Source organism: Microtus pennsylvanicus, chromosome 6 (genome assembly GCF_037038515.1).
Source record: "Microtus pennsylvanicus isolate mMicPen1 chromosome 6, mMicPen1.hap1, whole genome shotgun sequence".
In the NCBI taxonomy this organism is placed as follows: Eukaryota; Metazoa; Chordata; class Mammalia; order Rodentia; family Cricetidae; genus Microtus; species Microtus pennsylvanicus.
Window position 1 is genome coordinate 26,358,351 of NC_134584.1, and position 27,720 is coordinate 26,386,070.

Here is a 27,720-nt window from a genome sequence, read left to right on the forward strand (position 1 = left end):
CAAGGCCCTGGATCCAAAGCCCAGCTCTGTCACTTGTGAGTTGGGGGGCTTCAGATGAGCTACCTCATGGCTTTTTGCCTCTGTTTCCTCATCTAAAAGTGAAGAACAGCCAAAGTACCCATGGTCAAAAGTGCTGTATCAACCAAGTTTAAATCTTTGCAACCATGGGAAGGACTCCCCAAGTGTTAGGCGCCAATTGTTACAAAGTTTTGAGAATGGAATTCATCATACCAAATGCATACATGAGCATGTGTGGTTTGGGGATATTAAGTACGTTGCCACTGAGTACAAAAGAAAGGATCAAAACTAGGAGGGCTCTAAAGTTCATGATTAGTTTTCCTATTAAATAATGTGGTCTCTCAGTATGGTATCAATGCAATCTCTTCAGGCTGCTAAAAAATTCCCCACATGGGAGCCCACTGAGGGGTTTAACTAAAGAAAAGGTGCTTAGTTGGGGTGGGACAGAATATCTTAGGAGGAACCCAGAAATTGTTTCTTGAAAAGACTCAAGAAAAATGTGTTTACTGCATCAATGAAACAGATGAACACTCTTAAGTTGCACAGCTTCCAGAAGGAAACACTCCAAGCACATCTGATAAGAGTGTCATACATTAACCGGAACTAATTTTGAGCAAATTAAATGTGAATAAATCAACACCATAAAACAATCAGCAATATTTAAGTATTTCTGAATTTGTTGAAGTATGTGATTTCCAGTGATATACAGACTGCTTTTTAAAAATCAGATTTTAACACCACAGGTAGGATTGATTTGCTCCTCAGATGTTATCCAGGCCGGATATGACCTTGAGAAATGGAAGCTGACTTTCCCCATCCCTGCATCTAAAAGCAGGTGGCAAGGAAGATGCAGTGAGGTGGGCAATCCTACCACACTCACCTTTCCCATGTGTGCATGCAAAGTGAGATTGCAGTGTGGGATATACAGTTCCTCAAGCCGTAAAGTCCAAGAACATACTGGTTTCTTGCCACAAGCCTCACCTCCTCGTTTGTCCGAGGTTTGAGCCGATGTCTCTTTTTAAACCTAATCTACATATCTAACAAAGAGAGCCACAAAGCAACAGCCTATCAGTGCCACTGCAGAGGCTGTGATCACCACCACAATGACACTCCCAGCCATGTTGACCAGGAAGCCCAGACCAACTCCAACCAAGATCTGAGCCAGCTGCACCATGGAGGTGAGGGCAGCACAGTCCACACCTTTGCCTCTTCCACTCTTGTCAGGTGCTCCTGGGGCTCCCCGCTGCTTCTGCAAGAGAAACACAGGGACAGATGTTGATCTACAAGGCACTGTCACAGGGGGGGTCAAGGGTCAACTTACTTTTCCTGGGAAAATTCCAATGGTAAGTACCTTTGTGTTTCATGGGATCTTGGTTGGAACTGACTGTGAGCTCACAAATCAAGAACAAGTTCACGTAAGAACAAACTACATTCCAATGCAACCTTATTAGATTCCGTGCCATTTTTATACATCACAAAACAGCATCCTTCTTTGAATTTATTTCAATCTTTTAAAAACTTAAAAGGGATTGTCATCTTATAAACTATTTGAAAACAAACAGTAGGCTGTGCTTGACCAGCAGGCCATAGTTTTCTAATTCCTGATTGAGGGACTCCAGGGAACTCCATTGTTGCTGTCTTCCTTATTTACAAGGAAGCCTTTTCCTCCAACTTTAATGAGCATACGGCTCAAACATGAACGTGGTCAGGATTCTCTTTGTAAGAAGTGCATGAATACAATGTTGCAGAAACTCAACAAAGTGTCCATTCAAATATTTTTGTCTACCTTGGTGTTAAAAAAGGCAAGTGGTTTCAAAAGAATGCTAAATTACTTTTAAACATAGGAGAAACAAGTTTCAACCACTTCTCAGCATGGTTATTTGGTTAATATGTTAACACTTGGTATATATTTGGCCCCTGTCCATTCACATTGCCATTGGGTGTCTCTTACATACATGCAAGGCCTTGCCCAAGGCTGTGTTGCAGTTGGGACCTTATTTTGTTATTAGCATTCACCTAGAGCAGATGTTGCTGTCACTGTCTCCAGGACAATAACTCTAGCTGTCATTTTTGGAGTTCTGTGAGGTATTAACTAGGTATTATGCTGAGCACAGTACACACACACACACACACACACACACACACACACACACACACACGTATATAATCTTTAGTGTCCCACTCACTTTAGGAAGTGAATGTTACTAATCTCTTGACTGATAAGGGTATCTGGTGTCTGAATGATCATTCCCTTTACTTGTGAGCAAAATAAGCCTTGGTAATGAGATAGTTAGGAGTCACAATCATGGTCCTAAAACTCAAAAAGTGCTCCACGGTTCACAGCAAGGAGGAGGGAAGAACTCAGCTAGGCTGGTTGTCATGTCTGCATGATGATAATAGTTTATGCAGTCTTCTTCCAAATTCTCCCCTCCCCCGCCCCATTCCTCAGGTAAATTCTCTTTGCTACCCACCTCCTTCTCCTCCTCAAGGTGGTACTCGGCAATGAGGTTAAAGGGCACAGTGTACAATGTACTGGACATCACACCAAACATAGAACAGAGGGCCAGGGTAGAGTAGACATTCGGAAAGAGTCCTATGAATCCTGTTCCCAGGCCAAAGAGCAAATATCCAATGAAATAAAGGCCCTTTAATCCGATGTAGGAAACCAAAGCTTTATGAAAGTCTGTTGAGAGAATAAATAGGAAAAATTACAGCTGGCAGGTGCCTCACAATATCTAATAATTTCAGATAATCCTTTCTTTTGAAGATGCATTTTTTTAGACAGCTTCCTTTGATAATAAGTCAGGAGCAAAACACTTCCTTATCTGTGTGCAAGAAACAGCTGGGTTTGGCGATCAATTTTAAAGCCTTTGCATAAAAGGCAGCATAAAATTGCCTTGCTGGTTTATTGTCCATAGAAGAGAACCAGGTACTTTTTAGCAGTCAGCCAAATATCAAAAGAATATGAAAAAGAAGAGGCACAAAAGCAGACCTTGGTGATGGGACCCAGAGGATGAAAGACACAGAGGAAGAGTCATGTCCATTCTGATGAGAGGGTTCTGGTCCCAGTGGACCCAATGGAGCATGTGTGCCTATCCTGACCCTACCGCCCAAAGTCAGGTTGGGAAAACAATCAGGTTTTGCAGAACCATTCAAATCATTCTTAGTTTCTTAATCCCAATCTGAAGGCAGTCTGCACAGGTAAGAAAGTTGTGAGGTTCTCTGCAGACATTTTCCCCACCCTGTCAATCACACAAAGGCTGTGAAAGGGTTCCTACAGTTCCCCCATGATGGAGACAAGTTTCTTATTTGCTCATCATCTCATCTTTCTTACCTAAAACAATGGAAGTAAAATGTTAGTTGGAATCAAATGAGGTGAAATATATGAAAAATCACCCAGTCCACTATAGGACACATAGAAGATATTCAGTTCATGTGACCAACTGCAGGGTGGGCCAAAGATAGCTAACTTTGGACTTGGCATACACTTTGCACATACAAATATAAAAAATACAGAGGCTGGGCTATCCCTCTTCTACTTTAGTCTATTGGTCCACATTAGCCAGAGAATAAATAATAGATTCTTGAGATGCGCCTATTAAGAATAAAATGTTGCTCAGCCACTGGAATTATTATTGAACTTATGCTTCACAGACAGGAAACAAATCTGTATCATATTTGAATCAGTTACAAAACAAAACACTGTCTTGGGTCACTGGATGAAAGACAAGCTGCAGAAATGGCAAGCAGACAACATTACTTCCCCTATCAGATGCAATCCATGTCTGGAGCACTGTTGCTAAGGCTTGAGAATGGAAGCAGTGCAAAGCTAGGTCAATTTCAGAATAACCCCAGACAAGCCTGTTTGTTTAATGGTTTATATTTATGCAGAAAATGTAGTCTAAGGTGTCTCAGTGCTCAAAAGATAACAGCAATGCATAGCACCTGTCTAGGTGTGTACAGCAAGTCAAAGAGAAGCAAAGAAAGATAAAGAAATACTTGAACATATCTATAACAACAGCTCAAAGGTTGAAAGTCTGGCTTACAGTGCTTTATTCATGAAAAGAAGTCAATGCATCACAGGGACAAAATTCCCTTGCCTCTAATGCCTATGATACCAGGGTGGGCCACATCCTCAACAGTACTGCCTTTGTAGTGGGAAGAAATGACTGAGTTTAACATTAGTCATGAGCATTAGTATAGGATAGGGCAGGCAGCTACGTCTCCGCGCTCAGTTCTTGCAGTAACTGCTAGAAGGCTGTCTCTTGGCTGTGTGGATGGAGATGAGAACAAGTCCAGTTCTCTGTCACCACCCCACCCAGGGATCCAGGTTGACCTGTGGAGCTCTGTGGAGCTGGAGACGCTGGAGAGCTACAGATTTGCTAATTCACCTATGAAATCCACAAAATATCTATGGAATCACGAGGGGTCTTGCTCCAGCAGAACATGGAGCTGCTGGAATTCACATCTCACCTGTCCAGTATCTCACCATCTTACTCACAGAATCCCCTTTTGTTTTCTAAAAAAATATTCCCCAGAAACCCACTGATTACAAGCACAATTCAAGGGCAATGACTCCTAGACTGACTATGGAAAATGACACTGCACATGATCCTCTCTACAGGAATAGTTTTTCCATATTTCCTAAACATTATCAAGAGTCTAATAAAAAGAAGAAAAGAGATTCTGAAGTATAAAATCTGGGTCCTGCTGCCAGCCTGTGGAAGGCTTTCTTAGGAAAAGAACTTACACGAATAAAGTGAAGAGAACAGGGAGTTGATGCACAAGCCCCAGCATCCAATCTCAACTCCTCTCTCATAGATGAGGAACTCTGTGGAGTTGTGGGAACTGTAGGGATCCCCATGGTACACAATCTGAAAGAGAGGGGCCAGCAGTTGAGTAAGGAGCGCAGGATGCACAGCACTTCTCGTGCTCCTAAACCCTTGGAGAAAGGAGCCCTTCATCCGGTGCGGAGTCCAATCAGACACCACCGGGTCACTGTATTCATCTACTATGCCTCCTTCAAGGGCCTTCATGATAAATAGTTATGCATCAAATATAAATAACATTTCTTTGGGGTGATCTTTAATGGTCCTCCCTCTCATCCTAACTCCTGGCCCCACCTGACTTAATCCCATTCTCTAGTATAGCTAACAGACTTCCTACTCACCTCTGCCTATAGTAGGGAGTCCACTTCTTTGTTCCCAGCTGCTCAGCCCCAAAACAACCACACAGAAACTGTACTAATTAAATCACTGCTTGGCCTATTAGCTTATGCATATTTATAGATTACTCTTATATCTTAAATTAACCCATTTCTACTATTTTATATTTTACCACAAGGCTCATGGCCTACCAGCAAGCTTCCAGCTAGCAGCTCACATCTTTCCCCTCTGGTGGCTACATGGCATCTCTTGACTCTGCCTTCTTTCTCCCAACATTCAGTTTAGTTTTCCCCACCTAGCTCTCCTCTGCCCTATCACAGGCCAAGCCAGATTCTTTATTCATTAGCCAATAAAAGCAACACATATACAGAAGAACCTCCCATACCATCTGCCCACACCCTTCCTATTCCCACTTAGAATTCTTTCTTGTCCTGTTTTATCTCTGAAACTCTGAGCCATCCCTCAAGGCCGGGATCATGCCATATATCTCTTTTATGAAGCTTGACATGAGCTCTGAAGATCATACTTACTCTTGTCTAGTTGTTATATTTGACCACACAGTGGTAGACCTCAGAGTATTTAGTTTTACAGGGTGTAGAAGCCTACTTCTAGAATATATCTGTAAACCAGTCCTCGAAGGCACCCTTGGCTGTATCTATTCCAAAGGCCTGACAGAAGAAGCTCCCAATGAATGTGTAAACATAAGACACAAGTTTACCTGTCCCATGAAATCTGTGAAGAAGAGCATGTTTGACAGGAAGGCTGTCCATCCAATGAGGTGGCTGATGCAAAGGCAGCGATAATGGGAAGGCATGTTCACTAACGTCCTCAGAAGTGACTTCATCGACATTGCCCTCTGACTCTGGAAAAAAGCATGAGTCTTCAGCATAGGTGCCCAGGCAGCAGAAGGAGTCAGAGCAAGTACCATGTGACATCTCTGTCACTTGTCTATCATATGACATCACATGTAGGTTTCCACAGGACAAACTTATTGATAATGTGATATGGGAGTATCATATATCAATCTGTTGATTTCATTGGTTAAGCAATAAAAAAACTGCTTGGTCCTGATAGGTTAAAACATAGGTGGGAGGAGTATACAGAACAGAATGCTGGGAGGAAGAGGAAGTGAGCTCAGAGACGCCATGCTCCCCGCTTCCGGGCAGATGCACGCGATGAAGCAAGCCGCCAGGTCAGACATGCTGAATCTTTCCCAGTAAGACCGGTGCTACAGTTTATTAGAAATGGGTTGATCGGGATATCAGAATTAGCCAGTACGGGCTAGAGCTAATGGGCCAAGCAGTGTTTAAAAAATTACAATTTGTGTGTTGTTATTTCGGGGCATAAGCTAGCAGGCAGCCGGGGTGCTGGGGACGCAGCCCCGAGCTCCTATTACTACAATAATGTGCTGTTAAAAATGAATGACTGCTTAGCAGTTACAGGTCCATAAATAACGTTTAAAACCTAAGGCTGGAGAGTTCAGGGATGGAGCTCCACTCAGTGCAAGGCATAAGTGACAGCTGACACTCTGTCTTTAAATGGTATTCCTGCAAGAGGACAAAGCCCATGGGCCTAAACTGTCCCTTAGATAATTACTACTCTTAGAACCTGGTAGGCTAATTCAAGGTGAAGTTCATGATCTCTTGTCTAGATGGTAGCTACAATTATGTTTTCTTACATGTAAAAAATGGATCTGGAAAATATGCTTAAGGTTACTAGTTAGTGGACCCTGAGGGAATTAACAGACAGTTACCTGGTTAATACTAGCTGAATCATACAAGTCCTCAGAAAACAGAGAGTTGTTTTTGTACCAGCTGGGAACAGAAGCAGAATTCTGAGCAACTTCAAGCATGAGGGTTGAAAACAGAAAGGGTCACATGGAAAGGAGCTTGAGAGGAGCCCTTCACAGCTTCACAGTTCCTGGCCAATGATCCACAAGAAAATAGGGACCTTACTCTCACCCCAAAAGGAACAGGGCTCTGCCAATGACCTGAATGAGCTGGAAGACAGGTTCTGTGCAGCTGAAGCTCCAGATGAGAACACTACACTGTTGACATCATGACTGCAGGGATGTAGGACACTGAGCAGAAAACAAAACCACCAACACTTCTGACCTACGAAACTGTTCTAAGCTGCTACATTTGCAGCGATGTAAACTAGGAAGTTAACAGAGAGCCAGTCAGTTCCCTTTGCTAGGTAGGTTCCCGCTCTCAGGTCACTTCTCTGTCTCTTGCCAATGATGGGCAGGTGTAAGTGAGCTTTACGGTGCGTTAAAATGGGAACAGTATAAACACACACACATATAAAACATGAGTACTCATGACCCAGATTCCTCACTTTAGGTTTATGCATTAACAGCAGGGGCTGTAATTATTATTATTATTTGGTTCCCACAAGCTTGAGAGAGCTGGAATTGATACCACTGATGATGTAAAAAGTCTTTAACATCTTGTCATATAAGAGAAGAAAGAATTAAGCAGTCAGCCTCGCTGAGGACATCAAGTGAGGTGGGTTGGTGGCTCTTTCTTCTTGAGTTTTTTAAAATTCTGGGTCTTGACATAATGAAATTGAAACCTAATTAGTAGAATTAAAGGTCTCCTGAGATTGTCTGTTTTCTTTATAATAACATATTGTCCTAAAGCTCCTTTTATCATCTATTGTCATATAGTACTGTATTATGGAATATGTCTTTTTACATAATTGGAAATATGAGGAAAGGATCAATTTATGGTAAGATAGCCATTCACTCTGTTATGTTAAATGTCACATTCTTGGTTATTTTCTGCACATGAGACTTCTTTCTTGGCCTTGTTCTGTTCTAGAACTCTTTTAAAAATAATTTATTATTTTTTATTTTATGTGCATAAATATTGGTATTCAGTCTGTATGCATGTCTATATGAAGATGTCTGATTTCCGAGAACTGGAGTTACTGAGTTGTGAGCTGCCAAGTGGGTGCTGGGATTGGAACCCATGTCCTCTGGAAGAGCAGACAGCGCTCTTAACCACTGAGCCATCTCTTCAGCCCCCTGTTTTATAACTCTTAAACTTATCTGATACCTCTTCCTATTTCTATGTTGAAAATATTAGATTTATCAATTCTGGGCTCATCATAAGGTTGATACCTTCAGTTTCATCACCTTGTTTGCATTTTGTATGTTGAGACAGGATCTCACATAGCTCAGGCTGGCTTTGAATTTTCCAGGTCCCTGAGGGTGAGAGAATGACCTTGAACTGCCAGTCCCCTCCTAAGTGCTGGGATTATAGATGTGCACCATCGCACCCAGCTAACTCCACTCATCTTGTAGTATTTAACCCACTGGTGGGGACTATGCTAATTTTCTTATACATACACACATACATACACACACACACACACACATAGCACTCTCTTACATACAAGAATATAGAACCTAAAATAAAAGATTACTGTAACAAACATGTAGAATTACTTATTCTTCTTCCCAGGGAAAGGTGGCTATTGTCCAGGGAAGGGCAGCTGACCTTCACGCTTTTAACCAAGCACTTTCTCTTCATTTTGTTTCTCCTTTCACCCAAAAAGCACACGCTCGGGAAAATCAGTCTGGCAAGCAAGCATTCTGCCTTAGTCCAAATATTAATGGATCTTTCTTCTTTCCACATAATTTTCAGCCTTCTCCATTGTTAACCTAATTTCTCCTTCCTTCCAAAAGTAAATGTGAGCCTTCAAATTGAGCTTAGCATTTCTGTAAAAGCTGGAAATATAAATATTCAGTTTTTAACTCAGAATAAAAAAAAATCTAGCTGGCATCTTACTTCTGACCCATTGGTTCCCTGAGCAAAGCCCTTCAATGGCTTGGAGGCCCTAGGAGTTGTCTTTGAGAGGGCCGGGGAGCCAGGCAAGGACCACGACTGGCCCTGCTCGTAGCCCTCCAAGACCAGGCCTTGGTTTCAGTTTACTGGAACCAGCTGGAGCTGAGAAAGCAGTTCTCTGGGTAAACCACATCACAGGGGCAGCCAATCAGCAGGCAACCCATAGCCTTCTGCTAGCTCAGCAGAGAACTATAGCCTCCTGCTAGCTAAAGGGAGCTTTCCCTTCCCTGCTGCTGCAAAGTTCCTAACCATCAGGGCCGCCCACAGATCAACCCCAAGACGAATATCTCCTCTCTAGAAACCCCAACCCATCTTAAAAGGGGCCCTGCAAGCCTCTCCAGCTGTCACTGTTTGCCACCCCAACACGCTGGCAGGTTTTTATTATTATTATTAATAAACGTTTTTGCTGAATGTATACGTGACTGGCGGTTTTTTATGGAACTTCTCTCGGATCTTAACAGTTTTATTGCGCAGACTCTACACCATCCATCGGCTGGTGACTGGAGAGTGGTGGATTTGCAAGTGAACTCGCTTCAGGGTCCTCAGGAGGAAGACACACCAAGGCCTTCCCTGATGGAGGAAACGCAAATGTTGAGAAGATAAACAGTTTTGGCATGCAGGGATGGGAGATGGGTTTTTATAGGATCTAGTTTGAATTCCAAAACAGGTCAGGACTCTTTCTATTCAGAATTATAGTTCTAAATTATGCAGCCACCCTTGGTTTGGAATCAAGGACTGTGAGAAAGCTCGCTAACTTTGACCTTGGCTTTGATCTAGGCCCTGACGTGCACAGCTGGAGCATCCCTAGAAGATCATGGAGAAGGGAAATGCATGGAGAAGGAAGGCTTCCATAGGAGCCCACGATGCCTTCTCTGCTACTTCTTCGTTAGTTTCTTTTACAATACTTTTTTTTTTTAGCTTTGCCCACTTTGGTGTATTTTTTTTATTTGTCTTGGAATAGGTCTTATTTACAGAATCCCTGCCTGGCCTGGAACGGGTACATAGACCTGTGCAGATCTGATCTCACAGCAATCCAGCTTCCTCTGCCTCCTGAGCGCTGGGGTTAAAGACACGGGTCACCACACCTGGTCTAGCTTGTCTCTTAAGCCAAACAACAAAAACCGTTCAGATTCTGAAGCTTGTATGTGAACACACTGCTGTTATTTGCCTCATTTTTTTTCTTGTTATTCAACTGAAGAACATTGTTTGACGTGTACTGCACGATGATTGGGAATATGAATACACCATGGAATAACTGGAGAGGATTAAGTGACCTGCCTCGTTGACGGCATTTATCTTTTGTTTTCCCTCTCCCTCTTGCTTCCTCCCCTTTCCATGTTTCTGCTTCTCTCTCTCTCTCTTTCTTTCTCTCTCTCAGAATGAAAACAAAACAAAAAAATGAAAATCAAAACCAACATATCAAACAATAGGATAAAAAATAACAAAGCAAAACAAAATAAAAAAAAAAAAACCTTGCACACACACTAACCCCAACCAAAACAGTAACAAAAACCACGGAGCCCCTCATTTGATGAGTTCCTTTTGGATGGTAATTGATTATCAGAGTATAGAGTTTACAGGCTTTTTTTCTCATCTGGCACCTCGCCTGCTCCTGCTGCTGACTGTATCCTTTGCTGCGCAGAGATCTTTTAGCATCATGCAGGCCCATGTTCCTCTCCTGATTTTGTACTTTGGGATGATAACTAATGAAGAGTCTCTGTTCCCAGACAAAGGTCCCATTGTTTTCCCTGCTGTCTTCTTCTAATGGTTTTACAGTTTGGGGCTTATGTTTAAGTCTTTGATCCCTTCTCATTGGCTTTCAACATAGGATGTTATTGTGATCTCGCTTCATTCTTTCATGTGTGCATATACAGATTTTCCAACACTTTTTATTGAAAACTATCTTTTTTTTCCTAATGTTTATCTTGGCTAGTTTTTGTCATAGATCAAATATGAGGATTAATTCTTGGTTGTCTGCTCTGTTCCATTGGTGTTCATGCCTTATCATGCTTTGTTAATTATATAGCTTCACAGTAAAGTACTTAATGCCTCTAGCTTTGTGCTTTTTGTTCAAGCTTTGGATATCTGTGGTCTTCATGATTTTATATAGTACTAGATATTTTTTCTATTTCTGTGAAAAAAGTTACTAGAATTTTGATAGTGAGGATATTGAATATTTAGATTGTTTTGAGTAATATGGATATTTAATAATGTTAATTATCCTCATTTCCAATTAATTGTGTTTTTTAATATTTTTCACCATTGCTTCATAGTTTTTAATTACAGATATTTTTAAGTATTTTTGTAGCTGCTGTATATTGTTTTTAGTGTATTGATTTTAGTTCTAGATAGTATCCTGGTTTACTTTCTATTGTTGTGTAAAAACACCATGACCAAAAGTTACTAGGTGTGTTGGCAGCTTTTGTGTCAAGTTGACACAAGCTGGAGTCATCCGAAAGGAGGAAACCTCAGTGAGAAAATGAGTCTTTAAGATCCAGCTATAGGACATTTTCTTGATTAGTGGTTGATGCAGGAGGACTCAACCCATAATGGGTGGTGCTATCCTTGGGCTAGTGTGGGCCTGGGTTCTATATGCTGAGTAAGCTATGATGAGCAAGTCAATAAGTAGCACCCCTCCATGGTTTCTGCAGCAGCTCCTGCCTCCAGGTTCCTGCCCTATTGGAGTCTGGTCCTGACTTCCTTCAGTGATAGATTATGAAATGGAAGTGGAAGTCAAATAAACCCTTTCTTCCCCAACTTGCTTTCGGTCATGGTGTTTCATCATAGCGATAGTACCCTCACTAGGAACACTTGTGGAGGAGAGGGCTTATTTGACTTTCACATCCCAGTCACACACCGTCATGAAGAGAAGTCACAGGCACTCAAGGCCAAACCTAGAGGAAAGAATGAAGTAGAAACAATGGAACAAGGCTGCTTACTGACTTGTTCCCCTTCTTTCTTATACAATCCAGGCCCATCTACTTGGGGTGGTACCACCCAAAGTGGGTTGGGCTGTCCCACATTAACTGTTGCTCCAGAAAATGTCTTCCACAGACTTGCTCACAGGCCAATGTGATGGAAGCATTTCCTCAGTTATGGTTCCTCTTCCCAGACGACCCTAGCTTGAGAGAAGTTGCACAGATAGCCTGCTGGAAATATTTGCCAGTGTACTAACTTTTGAATATCCTCACCTCTACTTAATTCATGGTCTGGTTCTAACAGATTTTGGGTTGTGTTACTAGTCTTATGAATATAACAATCTATCCTCCACAAACAGAGACAATTTATGCTCTTTGTTTCCACATGGACACTTTCTTTTTTTTTGACCTTTTCTATTTCCTTGTCTTCACTGATTGCTCCACTACTATGTTACATAGAACTGACAGTGGGTATCCTTAGCACAATTTATTAAGAATTTTAAATCATTAAATGATGTCGAATGTTGTCTAATGCCATTTCCACATTTCTTCCCTTAATCACAGTGTTAACCCTTTGTTATATAAATGTGATACACTATGCCACATTTATAAGGAAAAAAATTTTGCTTGATCATAGTAAATATCCATTTGGGTGTGTTGCTATATTTGGGTGTGCTAGTATTTTGTTGAGGTCTCAACATCAGAGTTTATTAAGAACATCGGCCTGTGAATCTCCTTTCGCTGCTCTCTCTTTGGTATTGGCATAGGAATGATTTCCCCGAAGCATTCAGAAGTTTCCGCTCTTTTGGATTCCTTTAAAAGACTCTGAGAAGAATTGGCACCAGCTATTTACACGCTTGGCGGACTCCAATAGGAGCTCATTCGGCTGTAAACATGGCATGGGATACCGTCACGTTTCTCTTGAAACCTCTCCTGGGACCCACGGGCTGCTTACAAGAATGTTGCTTCATTTCAATATGTCTGTGAATAATCTTGTGTTATTCACTCCTAGTTTTACACTACTCTAGTTGTGAAAGGCCCTCAGTCTGGGGGGGATTCTAATTATTTTTTTAATTATAGGTTTAATTTAAATTTGTAATAAAATATTTAATTTCCCTCTTTTTTCTTTCTTTTTTAATTGTTTTTATTGAGCTATACATTTTTTTCCTGCTCTCCTTCCTTCCTTCCATTTCCTGTTCTAGCTTCCCTCTGCACCCACCCCCATGCTTCCAATTTACCCAGGAGATCTTGTCTTTCTCTCTTTCCTAAGTGGATTCATGTATGTCTCTCTTAGGGTTCTTTTTGTTGTAGACTGTAGGCTGATTATCCTTTGCTTTAGGTCTTCAAATCCGCTTCCGAGTGAGTACATACTATATTTATCATTCTGGGTCTGGGTTACCTTACTCAGTATGTTTTTTTTTTTCTAGTTTCGTCCATTTACTTGTCTATTTCAAGATGTCATTATTTTTTTTTACTGCTAAGTAGTATTCCATTGTGTAAATGTACCACATTTTCCTTATCCATTGTTTGGTTGAGAAGCATCCAGGTTGTTTCCAGATTCTGGTTATTACAAATAATGCTGCTACGAACAATAGTTGAGCACATGTCCTTGTGGTATGATTGAGCATCCTTTGAGTATATGCCCAAAAGTGGTATTTCTGGGTCTTGAGGTATATCGATTCCTAATTTCCTGAGAAATTGTCATACTGATTTGCTAAGTGACTGGACAAATTTGTACTCCCACCAGCCTGTGGGGCTCGCCCAACATGCCTGGCTCACCCTCGCCCCTCAGTATAATTTTAATCTTAAATTCCTAGGGAAATTTTCTGTTCTGTTCAATTGAGAAAAACATAGATTCTAATGCTACTGGTTAGGTTCACATGGTATAAAGTGTGGTTCTAAGCCCATGTGTCCTTGCCGATTTTGTCTGGATGATCTGTCTACTGCTGTGGAATTTACACCGTGTGGCTAGATGTTGCTGGGATGGTTTCATAAAGAAGCTGACTGGTCAACAGCTGGACAGGATAAGGTTCCGCAGGACAGTCAGACTAGGAGAACAGTGGGAGAAGGGAGGGTGGACTCTGGAGTCACCAGCCAGAAAGAGAATGAGTGAGACACTCCAAATGGGATAGAGGTGAGAGCAATGAGCCTTGGGGCAGCACATAGATTAATAGAAATGGATTAAGTAGTCATTCATTTAACAACAGGCCTGAGCTATTGATCGAGCATTAATAAGTAACCTTAAGTCTCCGTTTGGTTATTTGGGAGCAGGCGGTCAGGACATGAAAACCCTGCCTACAACCTACCACTGTGGGTATTGTCCGTGGTCTCTACTGCATTGCACCTCCCTCCAGATCTGTCAGTCATGGATGCTAAAGCTGATGGAGTCCTGCATAGTTATAAAGTTTATCTTTCTGTAACATTGATCTGTTTATCACTAATACCCTTCGACGCCTTTTAAAATTTGTTTTTGTGGAGCTGGGGACCAACCCAAGTCTTGCACATGCTAGACACATTCTCTACCAGGAAGTCCTACCCTTGGCTCTGGTTTTATGGATTTGACTGAAACTCTGTTTTATCTAAGACTGGCCAATGTGAAATTGTTACTGCATTCCCATACACACTAAGGGGGTTTTTGAATTTTTTTTTGATTTGTTTGAACTCTATAGCTCCTTTTTTCTCTACCATGAGCATTCTCCCCAAATCTCTACCTCAAATCCTGACCATCATGCAAAGCACCACTCTGGGATGATCTTGTTTTCTTCATCCATGATGTCTTACTCTATTTACTTAACAACAATTTCAACATTTTGCAAAATCAATTATATTTGAACGCATGAATGAGTGACAGTCAAAGTGCCGTCTCTCTAGATTTACCACACATTCTTGACAATGGCCAAGCAAGATGTAAGGTTCTGGTGCCAGCCTCTTCTGGGTTTGGCTGGGGGTGAGGGGAGACTTCCTGCTCCGCCCGTGTCCTGCGCTGCCTATGCCCCTTCCCTTTCACAGGTGTTTGCCTTTTATCTTGACAGGAAGATACCACTTCCTGCTTCTTCCCTTTGTCTTTGTGGCATCACCCCTGAGAATCTCTTGAATATGTAATTCTACCCAAACACCTGCTGTTTAGAAAATCTTAGAGGATACATTGCTTTTATAGCGTTTTCTGCTTTGTGCCTTATTGTGAAGGCATAAATGGCTCATGCTCATTTATAATTTCCCAGGCATAGAGGCTGGCTTATAGATTCCTCAGCACAGGGTCTGGGCAACAGTCAATGTAATAGTCTCCAAATACCTAGTACAGTGCTGTGCACACGCTCAGTTTCCAAAGCAGTTTGTTAAATTAATAATAATGATAAACAATAGGCTTAGATACTTAATGTCAAGTCTAAGAAACACCTTTATATCTCTATACTAGTTGCAAAATACAATAATTCTGGCAAATCGGCTAAGTCAACAGGAGAAGCCAACCTCACAGAGAGCGGTGACTCACTGGGCTGGTTATATATCGTTTGCTTAGATAGCATCCCCTGATTGTCTCAGAGCACTCAGCAGTCTCACAGATTCATTAGAACAATGCCTAAAGTTACCACCTAGCTCTCCAGGGGGAACCATCCTGAGTGACTTACACAGATCATTCCATGTGAACTGCACAATGCCCTTGCTGGTAGATAGAATTACTTTCCCATTTCATAGAAATGGAAATGCCCAAGGTCATACATCTTCAAAGTTGGCAGTGCCAGAATTTGGCCATGCTCTAAACCTCGAGGCTATTCTAAAGCCACCCTGTCTGCTGAAGAATAATGAAGGTCAGTCATGTATAAGGCTTAGATGTCTGTGCTAATAAGATGATCCTTTATACTAGAGCCCCAAAGAATGGCTATTTAAGGGCAGCTGATGGAAGAATGCGGTTCATGCACCAATGTTGTCCAATCTGACACTTTATAATAATAAAGAAGCTCTACACTTGGCATGCTTGGGTCAGCGGTACTGGTCCCATGTGGCTCTGAGCTTAATTGCAATTTAAGTAGTTATGTAGGGTTAGTGGCCTTCATAACTACTCAACATGATTCTAATTTCTTCTCCGATCTGACCATTTCCTCTCAAACTTGATCCATTTCTCTGGCGTGCAATTGAGGGTTTTGCTGTTGTTGTTGTGGTTGTTGTGGTTTGTTGTTGTTTTGGTGTTTGGTGTTGTTATTGTTTGTTTTTATTTTAAAGTTGAAGCTAATGAGCCTGTTGCCCAGCCAAATCATGCTATGCAAATTTTGTGTGTCCAATCCAGTCATCAACTCAATGACATTCTCACTCGGAGAAACAAAGTTATAGATGATAGTTCTTATAGAAGAGACTGTTTTCTGAGGCCAGAGGATGGCTGGAGAGCTCTCATATGGTCTAAGCTTTGACAGTGCCATCACCTTCCCTGATCTGATGTTTTGAAAGGAGTAAGAGGCAAGAGAACCACAGAGGCACAAAATTCTCATTCTGAAGGCTAATGGCTGATTGAGGTTTTGATTCAAATAGCATTCACAAAAGTCTTCACATCAGACCAGCAAACAAGTTCTCACAAAGAAGACCATGAAGACTATTTCCCCCATTGAAGAAAAAGAAAAAGATTACACATATGTACCTGTTCAAAGGCTTTTTTGTTTGTCCCTTCCTTTAACAGCTCTGTGTCTGCATCATCGGGGTTAACTTTCTCAATAGAACCATATTCGTGAATTGCATCTGCCGACAACGATGGGCTCTGAGGGACCTGGTAAGTGGGAGGGTCTTCGGCAGCGTCTCTGAGCGGGGCTTCAGGGATACTGCACAGGTGGACGAGAAAGCACAAAGTGAGCACCAGGCCAGAGAAGAAGAACATGACCTGGAACTCGGTGCCCAGCAGCCTTCCCAGTTCCAGATGCATCCAGTCTATGGCACCCAAAAGGTAGCCAAGGGCGCCACCAAAACCTGAAAAGCAAAGGAAAGAGCGAGAGATGAGTTGCTATAGTCAGCTAATCACGCTGGTTCCCCACCATGCACAGGCCCTCCTCTTCTGGGAAAAAACTTCCTGAGGAGACCAGAGAAAGCCTGGTAATTATGAAGAGACAATGTAGCAAGAAACTAAGACATCTCTGGTGGAGTAGTGTGGGTTTAAACCCCAGCTCTGGTGTTTACTTGCTGTGACCATGGTCTTGCTCATCAGTTATGCAGCAATAACTGAAGGTCATGATTGGAAAATGACGGGTGCTCGGCACAGCACCAGATATACAGCAGGTGCTTGGTAAATTACCACTATAGATACCATAGACCTGAAGTACCATGCTTAGCTACTCTGGGTCCCTTTAGATAACAAACTCTCCCATAGGGGGCACACAAGTGTGACATACAAGGCACCAGATATACCATTCAAAGATGTCTATTTACTCAGCAGTAAAAAACAAGGACTTCTTGAATTTTGCATACAAATGGATGGAAATAGAAAACACTATCCTGAGTGAGGTAAGCCAGACCCAAAAAGAGGAACATGGGATGTACTCAATCATATTTGGTTTCTAGCCATAAATAAAGGACATTGAGCTTATAATGCATGTTCCTAGAGAAGCTAAATAAGAAGGTGAACCCAAAGACAAACACATAGGCATCCTCATGAATATTAACCTTCATCAGGCGATGAAAGGAGACAGAGACAGAGGAGCACGGGACAGAAATCTCAAGGTCCAAATCAGGAGCAGAAGGAGACGAAGCACGAGCAAGGAACTCAGGACCGCGAGGGGTGCACCCACACACTGAGACAATGGGGATGTTCTATCGGGAACTCACCAAGGCCAGCTGGCCTGGGTCTGAAAAAGCATGGGATAAAACTGGACTCGCTGAACATAGAGGACAATGAGGAATACTGAGAACTCAAGAACAATCGCAGTGGGTTTTTGATCCTACTGCTCGTACTGGCTTTGGGGGACCCTAGGCAGTTTGGATGCTCACCTTAGGAGACCTGGATAGAGGTGGGAGGTCCTTGGGCTTCCCACAGGTCAGGGAACCCTGATTGCTCTTCGAGCAGATGAGGGAGGGTGACTTGATCAGGGAAGGGGGAGGGAAATGGGAGGCGGTTGCGGGGAGGAGGCAGAAATCCTTAATAAATAAATAAATTTAAAAAAAAGATGTCTATTTATAAAACACGAGACTCAAAACAAGAACGCAGAATTTCACCTTATTTAAAGACACTATTCTTACTACATTCTATCTATTACTCAAATGGCAATGTGTGAACTTCCTGACTCAAATATCTTCAACTCTGTAGAGGTCCTCCATGCAGACACTGGCTTTGGTATCACACATAAAATTCTGGTGTGGACAAACGCGTGCATGTGTGTGTGTGTGGACTGCAACAATAATAAGCATCTCGATTGTATTTTATCTTTCTGTTAGGATGCGAGGAATCCCAGGTATGGAGAGTTAGCAGCTCAGAGCTTATCTTACCATCACTGAAGAAGAGCAGATGGCCTGGGGGAAGCTGAGCATCTGTGTCCGTGTTCTGAGGGAGCCTTGTACGGGGAGTGGCAGATGATTCAGTGGTGCCTGTTCAACCTGACCACTAGGATGTGGTGGGGCAGTGAGCACCCTCATAAATGTGGCTGGGGCAGATGTCGCTCAACCTAAGTGCTTCCCCTCCCACACCTTTGCTTTCTATACCACTAACGCGTGGATGCAATCTCTGAGGAAAGAAATGGAAACCATTCCAATCTGATTGAAGCCATGTTCCCCTGTCCTGTGGCAAGGCCCTTATTGTAGAAGCAACTGAACTGTTGGCCTTTGCAGGTTCACAACCATTTTAGACATAAGTTTTCATCCAATGTCATCCTTTGCTGGATGATATCTATACAGCAGACTAGAAAATTTTCAGCAAACCATTGTCAAAATCACAATGTTCTTATTCAACCAAATAAATTCTGATAGCGTGCCAACTGCATTTGCCCAAAATTGCGTATTCTCTGAGATCAGATTTTTTTTTCACACTGGAAGTTTCTAATTTTTGCTAACATGCCTAATACAATAATGGTTCATGCAAAAACATCAACTGTAATTACCTCGCCATTTTTCTAGAAATGAATTTCTCAGTTTCAGCACAGAAAATGGCTCACCAGCCTAGTTCAGAAACTTCCCATTTTCTGATTGGACTCATAAAATCTGACTTCTGTTTCTTTTCGTGACTAAGGATTAGAAATGAGTATATTTTCAGCTCATTAATTGATCTGGTTCTTGAGCCATTTGTCACTATTTACAGTTAATTTTTCAAGTCTACAGAACTGAGACTTATAACACTTGCGTATTTAGGCATCAACGGGGTGAAGGCCTTTGAAAATGCACTAGCGCCATCTAGTGGCGACTAAGAAGAACGGAGTACAGATGTTAGAGATAATGCGCTGAGGGAAAATCCTTTTGAACCACGCTGCAAATCTCAGCCTAATTCCCTCTTGCTCCAGCAGCGGCTGTGGTGAGTTTTACAAAGCCAAGCAGGTGCATCTGGACCTCCCTTCACCTCAGGGAACCACACACATCTTGGAACAACCTTGGGTTAGTGGAGTGATTCTTCCATCCTTCATCCTCCGAGATAAAGAGTTCTGAGACACACTTTACAAGGCTTGTCAGGGAGCATGGAGAGATGGAAGGTAGAAGCCAACTCCATAATGCCTGGTCAGCACATCCAATAATAAGTCCCTCCTTCCCTATGGAATTAATACCCAAATAAACTGTGTGTCTATATTCCCAGGTCTCAACTTGTACCGTAATCCAAATGAAAACAGACACCACATCTTCAGTTAGGTGTTGGCTTTTACCCCTCCCCAACACCCAGTCAGGTGGCTTGGGTTAGTCACTTTAACTCCCAACAACACAACACAACCATTGTGAAAATTGAGGATGTTAAAATAGAATATTCATCACGCCAACAGTTTCTGAGGCCCTTCCATATTCTATGCACTGTTGAAAGCACTGGTCATAAAGCAATGAAAAGACAGTTCCTGCCGGTGGGGGATGAGGAAGCAAACAAAGAAACCACAAATGAATCAATGAATACTAAGAGATCACATGTGAGCATAGGATCTGGAAGGAGAACAAGGAGGCAAAGAGGGCTGTTGGCATCAAGGGGCATTGTGCTAAGTGGCAAAGCTCTCCCAGGGACATCGTGTTAAGTGACAAAGGCAAGCAGGAAAGTATACATAGTGGGTGGAAGCAGAAAGAGCTTGAGCACATAGAAGAAGAGCATAGAGGCACAGCACAGAGGCACAGCACAGAGGCACAGCACAGAGGTAGAGCACAGAGGTAGAGCATAGAGGCAGAGCACAGAGGTAGAGCACAGAGAAAGAACGCAGAGGCACAGCACAGGGACAGAACGCAGAGGCACAGCACGGAGGTAGAACATAGAAGAGTAGTCGGTTCATGGAAGCAACAATGGTGAAAGGGGCAGGGCTGGTGATGGCCCTCACTGCTGTGCACTGTACACAGGCATTGACGACATTATCACACCGAACCCTGTAAATAGAGATGGCACGTGCTGAGTTTGAAACTAAGCTAATTAAAGAGAGGTGGGGGGATGTCTATAGTTTCCACGCTGGCTGTGTCTCTGCCAGGGTGCCAGAGGAAGATGTGAAAGTCCCCCACAGGCACGAACTTCAAAAGCAATCCAGTTGATGAAACAAAACCACTCATCCCACAATTATTCATGAGTGAGAAAAAGTGAAGATAGCCCCAAACATGAAAGACAGTTCTTCAAGAAAAGAAAGAAAGAAAGAAAGAAAGAAAGAAAGAAAGAAAGAAAGAAAGTTCTTCCAAACCGAATCAAAAGTTTGGTTAAATGGGGCTCTATCTGAAATTTATTTTTAGCTTTCCTCTTGGTCTTTTATTTTCTAAGCAGAACATCTTATTTTTACATGTTAGTATTTTGTGCCCACGTTGAAGTACTTTTTTGAAGTTAGGAGAAGCCAAGCCCACTGAGTTTCTTCCCTTTCTTCTGCAGGAATACACAGGGTTAGTTTCTCCTTTACATTCATTCCTTTACAAATACTACTTTTTCAGAAGGGAGCATAGCGAAGCCAAGTGAGCAACAGCTCTGGCCTTCGACCCTGGGCACGTCTCTTTATTCTGTGCGTGGGTCCTTTTGCCAGTTTGTTTGCAACTAACATCATAGGCTCACAGGCTTGGGGACAGGGGACACAAAGTTCAGACCTCCTGAGCCAGCACTGCTGCAAAGGGGAGGCAGGGTTTCCCAGCCTGCCAGCTGCAAGTTTGCCACCCACAGATAGATCTCACTGCCCAGAACAGCACAGTCTGCAATTCAGTTTAGCACAGATACACTGGGTTAGGAACTCTCAACACAAAGCCACTTTCTCCCTCTAAGCATGGGTTTGGTGGCTCACTGGGCTGATCTCCACAGTGACTGATGTGCATACGGAGAGGCTGAGAGTTTGTCCACCAAACCCATCACAGCTCCTGCTGAGCCGGGGCCGGAGAGATGATGGCTACTTTTTAGTGGGAGAGACAAAAGGCCAAATAAAATAGCTTTCTAGGGGACAGTAGAAAAATTCCTCTAACACATTCCACATACACACAAATACTCACGCATACACGCACGCATGCGTGCACACACACTGAATGTGCCGGCTTACATACACAGAACAAGGAATGCTGCATTTTACGAATGGCCTAGCTGTCACTGTCATGGATAATGCAGAGTGCCATCATCAAGTAGTCCGAGACCTTCGAAACAAAGCTCTAAATTGGATGGGGCTACAGACTACTACTCTGGAAGGGAGGAGCTTGATCCTGCTCTTCTCTTGAGAAATGGACTTGCTAGAAGCTAGCCACACACAGTGACCTCCCACAGGCCCTGGAGACACTGACTGACATCTGCAGCTTGGTGCTTACCATGAGACCAAACAAAGGAAAACCTAGAAATCAAATGTCTCATAAGTGCAATTAGGACTATATTTTTTTAACTATTGAATTTCTTTTCTTTAGTAATGCCCCTTCTTCTGTGCTAATGGATCCCAGTTTGCTCCAGGGAAGTGCCACTGTCCCTAAAAATTAAAAGCTAAGCAAACCTTCACTTTTTAACTTCAAGTGCCTAGTAAACGATCTAATTGTGCTCAGTGAGAAACAATAAATGTCTGGGGGGAGCAGAAAGCTCTTGCTTTCCTCGTTTAAACAGATGATGCAGGTTCTTTCCCCAGCTTCCTCCCTGACTCTGCTCTCCATTCCTCCTGTCTAGAGACAAACATGATGGCACTATAGCAACCATCCCGTATCCAAGAGTAACCAATGAAAGTTCAGTTGGTGCTGATGTGGACAACTGACCAAAAGCCACCATGTATTCACTCCCGGGCTTCTTGTTATTTTAAAAATAAAAGTACACCAATACAGGCGTTTAAGCAACTGTTGTGTGAACATTGTTAAGATCAAGTCCTTCCCTAAACGATGCGTTCCTTGAACACCTGCCACGAGAGGGTGGGAGGCATCAGTAAAGCACAGTGACTCCAGCAGGACAGGAAGTGGCTCACTCATCTGCACAGAAGGCTGATAGCTCTGCCACATCTTCCTCACCTTCTTGCTCATTAACACACACTTCTGTGGATAGTTCCTTCTTTGGCAAAATGTGTGGTATTACTGGGGTGACTAGAAATGTCCTAAAAATAGGAGATAAAACAATACCAAAGGCCATGAGGATTATATAAAAATCTCCCGTTGAGGACAGCCTGGTCTTTTAAACTGAGAAGCCCTGGATTGTTTCCTCACAGCTGGACCCAACTTTCTCTTGTCACCAACTGCTCTCCCACCAGAACCAGGGGCTGCAGGTACTTTAGGAGACCTTAAAAGAAGCATCGTGTGGAAGGACCCGAGAACTGCAGGAATGAGACCTAGTAGTCGTGGTCTTTAGACCACGAGCATAAAAATGTAGAACATTAAAAACAAATCTCTTTATAAAGAACTTTTGTGCTCTTATGGTTATTCAAAAAAAAAAGAGAGAATATCTCCAGTATGCTGAAAAGGACAATGAAAGGGATTGGGGGAGGGAGCGAGAAAAACGGGTATGCTCAATCAATATGCCATCTTTTCTTCGAAGGGGAGCTGGGCTCAGGGTCAACGGCCACTGTATGGCCTAGAGTGCACCTGTTCTCACATTCATGCCCTGACATCCTAAACCCTAGTGTGACTGTGTTTGCATGGGGTCTTTAAGAGGTGCTCACAGTTAAATGAGACCTGGAGTCACCCTAGTCTATCAGACTGGTTTTCCTGTATAAGAAACACCCCTGGGGGCAGGGAGAGTGAGGTGGGAGGCACTTGAACAGCAGCGAGGTCACCTGAGGACTCAAGACTGATGTCTGCAAGCCAGGAAGAGGCTTTGGCAGAACCCACCTCCGCAGACATGACCTTAGATTGCAGCCTCTATAAAACTGTGCGGATAGCCTTCCTGCTGTTCAAGCCAGTCAGGCAGCAGTCCTGGGGCACAGCAGTCAGGCTGACCAGAGAACCCCCGGGGTGCTGCACTGAAGGATGAATGCTGAACTTCAGCCCGTCTCTCCACGCTGGAGCCAGCCACCAGATCCCCTGTGTATCCACTCAATAAACTCTGTGTTTTGATTATTTTCTGGATAAAAAAAATCAATCAGATATTAAGTCTAATTGCAATTTAGAAGAGAGGAAGAGGTGGGAATTCCAGACCATTTTTGATTTCTAAAAAGATCTGAGAGCCAAGACCTTGAACCCAGAGAAGAAAAGAGAGAGGGCCTGGAAGGAGTTGGGGGAAGGAAATAAATATGACCAAAATATATTGTTTGAAATTCTCAAAGAATACATAAAGGCATTATTAAAATAAAAAAACGAAGAAGTGTTAGGTTGGAATTTATTTTGAGCATTGGCAATTTGACTGCTGGTGGCCAAAGAGCCCGGGGAAGTGTAAATGAAACAGACTTGATGTCTGTGCTGGAAACATGCTGAGAATTATTCGGGGCACAGAGAATATGGAGGGGCCCCTAAGACATAAGGCTTGAGATGCAGAATGAAAATAGCATGTGGGCCCGGTGGCGGGACGGGGGGATGACTTAGCTGAGAGTGAGGATGCTGAGCAATAGAAGGAAAGATGAGGCAGGAGTTTTCCCAAACTCCAGCTGTGTTCTGCAGCATTTAGACCTCCAGAGGCATGGAGGTCAGGCGCCACTGACACACAGGATTGCACCTCTGGCCTTGTACTTTCACCCAGTGTGGCAGGAACAGCTGACTGGACTGGGGCCGCCTCACCCCTTCCTAGATTCACTACTCAAATATTTGCCAAAACAACAAAACCAGACTTCACGGATTCCACATGCAGGAACTAGTCTTGGCTCTGGAGGTAGGACCCTACATGGCCAGGGAAGGAGACAGGGTGCTTCAAAAATTAACGTGCATTCGGCTTGACTATGAAGACAGTAGAATAAAGCAGCCTGATAGAGTCTCCCTGCTGGATATAAAAATCCCCGGGCTCAGGGTCCTGCCTTCACTTGACAGGCTAACAGGGACTAGATCAAGGATGCCTGGTGTGCTACCAAGAACTGCTTGGGAAACGGCCTAGTGGCAATGGAAGGAGGCCGGCAACAGCCCCCTAGGAATGGCGAGAGCCCTCCCTGCCCAACCAACAAGGACATTTTAAGTGAGCAGGTTGATTTCTTTATATAATTAAGAATTCTTGAAGATGGTGAGGGCTCACTTGCTTTCTCAATTCTAGTTTGAGATTTCAATGAGAGTGAGACCGGCCACACTCTCTGGGGTTCTTATTCAAATCAAAGGCAAATTCCCGAGCCCCACCTGGAATTCACCGAATCAGCATAACTGGAGAAAGACCCCAGAAACCTGCAGTTTCAACACATCCCTAGGCAAGGCTGATGCAGCATGATGAACGCCTGAGGCTCTCTGCTTTAAAGAGAAGGGTCAGTGCACAGGGCTCCTTTTCACTTCCGCTGCACGTGTTTCCACAGCATTCTGAAGAAACCTCTTGCGTGAACATCCTTTTCAAGAACTCAAACCCCAGTCATGAGCTTACTTTGTTCAGGGAAACCAATGGAGACAGGGCGGAGCGCGTGATAGGTGCTTCCTGTCAACTGATCCATTCATTCAAAAGACGCCAAGTGCAGAGACTCTGGCTGCCTTCCACTGAAGTTTCTCCCCATCTGTGAAGCCGAAGGAGAAACTTTCCGGAATGGTCCCTACCTGTGAAGAGGGCGTGGTAGTGGAGACCCTTCTCCTTGTCCTTGTGGGAGCAGACGTCGAACAAGTAGGCTTTGATAGGCCCGTCAATGAAGTCAGCCGAAAAATCGAAGAGAACCACACCTGTCATGGTGATGCTTACGGCCCAAACCAGCTTCCTCCTTGGGTTAGCGACCAAAGCTAAAACAGAAACAAACATCGGTCCTCTGCAGTATGTCTATAGCAACCCATATATTTTTATTTCACTTAAACTGCTGTCAAGTCATCCCTTTTCGGTTATGTAGTTTTATTTTTACATCTAAAAATGACTTTTTTTTTTCACGTTTAAAAAGTATGCAACTGGATGCCCAGGAAAGACAGATCTATGGACAGGAAGTAAATTGGTGATTGCCTGGTACCTGGTGCCTGGGAGAAAAAAAGGGAGTGTCTGCCAGTGGGGAGTGGCTTTCTTTGGAGAGGGACATGAAACTATCCCATATGGGCACAGGGGTGACGGTTGCTCAATCTCATGACTATTCTAAAAAGCTCTGGGTTATATACTTTATCTGAATACTCTGGGGTTTTAATGACACCTCTTTACATCAAAAATAATAACGATATGAAATAACCCAAAGAAAATCTCTTAAATCCTAGGTCCAGTAACAGCTTTGATATGGGGCTTCCCTTTTTGCACGTGCAGACATGCAGTTCTACAGAGGGGCCAAACACAGGACTTCTCAGACCCTGGAGAGCCTGACTGCCATCGGAACCACTTTGTCGAAGCACAGATTGCTGGCACCATTTCCCAAGGCTCTGATTGGGCAGGGGTAAGGGGACGAGTATGACAGCTGGTAACTCTACAGCCCCTTGATACACAATTTTGGGCAACCCAGGCAAATGAGATCATGGAATATAAACATGTCTATCCTCAACCAACTCCCTGATCCCTGATTTAGAAAGCCACTGTATGCTTTTAGCACTTGAGTAGAGTCCATTCCACAAGCTCTACTCATCCTTCAGATCTGCCGAGAGGCATATACTGTTGTGTCCTTTGCTTATTGTTTGTTAAGCTAAAGACAGTGTGCAATATGGAAATGTATTTGAAACATTCCAGTAGAAAAGTAAGTGAAAATGAATTGACCCTCTGTTTCTTACCTCAAATTTCCTAGTTATAACCTACGTTTCCTTATCTATATATCCTTCTAAATCAGTGGTTCACAACCTGTGGGTGGCGACTCCTTTGGGGGGGTCACATATCAGATATCCTGCATATCAGATATTTACAATTCATAACCATAGCAAAATTACAGTTACTGAAATAGCAAGAAATAATTGTATGGTTGCGGTTCACCCCAACATGAGGAAATGTATTTAAGGATCACAGCGTTAGGAAGGTTGGGAACCACTGTTATAAATATATACAAATATTACCTACTTATCTTGTATCATAATCACTTATTCTACTGGCATAAATGGTCTAAAACTATGTGCTTCCTCATGATTTCTTTTTCAATGTGCTGCCAACGAGTACTTAGGAATTGGTAGCTGGTTTCTAACTAGAAACAATGCTTTAACACCAATTTTTTTTTCAGAATTCACAATACAAAGATGTCTTAAGAGCTGGCAGATCTGTGCTCGGTTCCAATTAAAATGTCATAGACCCAGAATCAACTCCTATTTGTATACAGCAGAAGGTGCTTTGTTACAAATGCTCAGAGCTGGACAATTTGACAAAGTATTCCACGAGACATGATATGCTACAAAGCCCTTCAACTGAAAAAAAAAAAGCAAGAATATTTAGTTTGGACAAATGGATAAACTTTCAATCCATTTGAAAACCTTATAATAATAGAAACATTGTTGTAATGTTTCTAGAAGTAAAGGCTCCTCAGCCACAGGTTTGGAAGTCATTCTACTGTAGAAGGAAGTTTACCCCATACTAGGAGAGACCACTGATTGTAACCAGTTTCTGGCAGGCACTAAAAAGTATTTTACCTTAATACTTAACTATTCGGCCCGTGCCCACCACTTACCTGATACAACAGCATCTCCATTGAGGTACAGGGCCATCCCCAAGAGCATCATGATGGCCAGTGTCAGGATGTAGGGTCTCCGGCGGCCCCACCTGGCCCTACAGTGATCACTGATGGATCCCACCACAGGCTGCAGAAGGAATCCCAAGATGGGGCTGAGGAGCCACACCATGCTGTACAAACTTTTAGGCAGGCCCACGCTGAGCAGAACCGGAGTCACGTAAGCGGCCTCCACAGCGTAGCAAAACTCTCGGCCAAACATGGCCATGCTGTGCATGATGAGCCTCCCTGTGGATCTCTTGGGTTGCTCCACAGATCCAAATGGGCAGTCCTCCGAGAGGGATTGATAGGTGTGGGTGTCAGTCTGTCCATGGCTGCCACTCATGACCGCAGAGGTAATAACTTTCCTGCGTGCTACTCAGGTTTGGACTCCAAACCGGCTCTGACATGGAGCCTGTCTGAGCAGAGATGGGCAGGCTGGAGGAGGGGCTGGAATTCTTTCATTCCTCCAAGATCACAAGTTATGATGAGAAGCAAAGGG

General features: G+C 43.1%; 1 protein-coding gene across 1 annotated transcript; it reads right to left on the reverse strand.

Annotated features, from left to right (window-relative positions):
- Positions 1 to 507: 507 nt before the first annotated feature.
- Positions 508 to 27,653, reverse strand: Slc45a2 (solute carrier family 45 member 2). Its single transcript, XM_075977803.1, has 7 exons — positions 27,180 to 27,653; positions 25,171 to 25,347; positions 16,580 to 16,902; positions 5,902 to 6,045; positions 4,769 to 4,892; positions 2,490 to 2,701; positions 508 to 1,267 (listed from the first exon to the last, which is right to left on the reverse strand). Exons 1-7 carry the CDS (start codon positions 27,562 to 27,564, stop codon positions 1,043 to 1,045), a joined length of 1,590 nt encoding a protein of 529 aa, XP_075833918.1. The 5' UTR covers positions 27,565 to 27,653; the 3' UTR covers positions 508 to 1,042.
- Between the last annotated feature and the right edge of the window lie 67 nt (positions 27,654 to 27,720).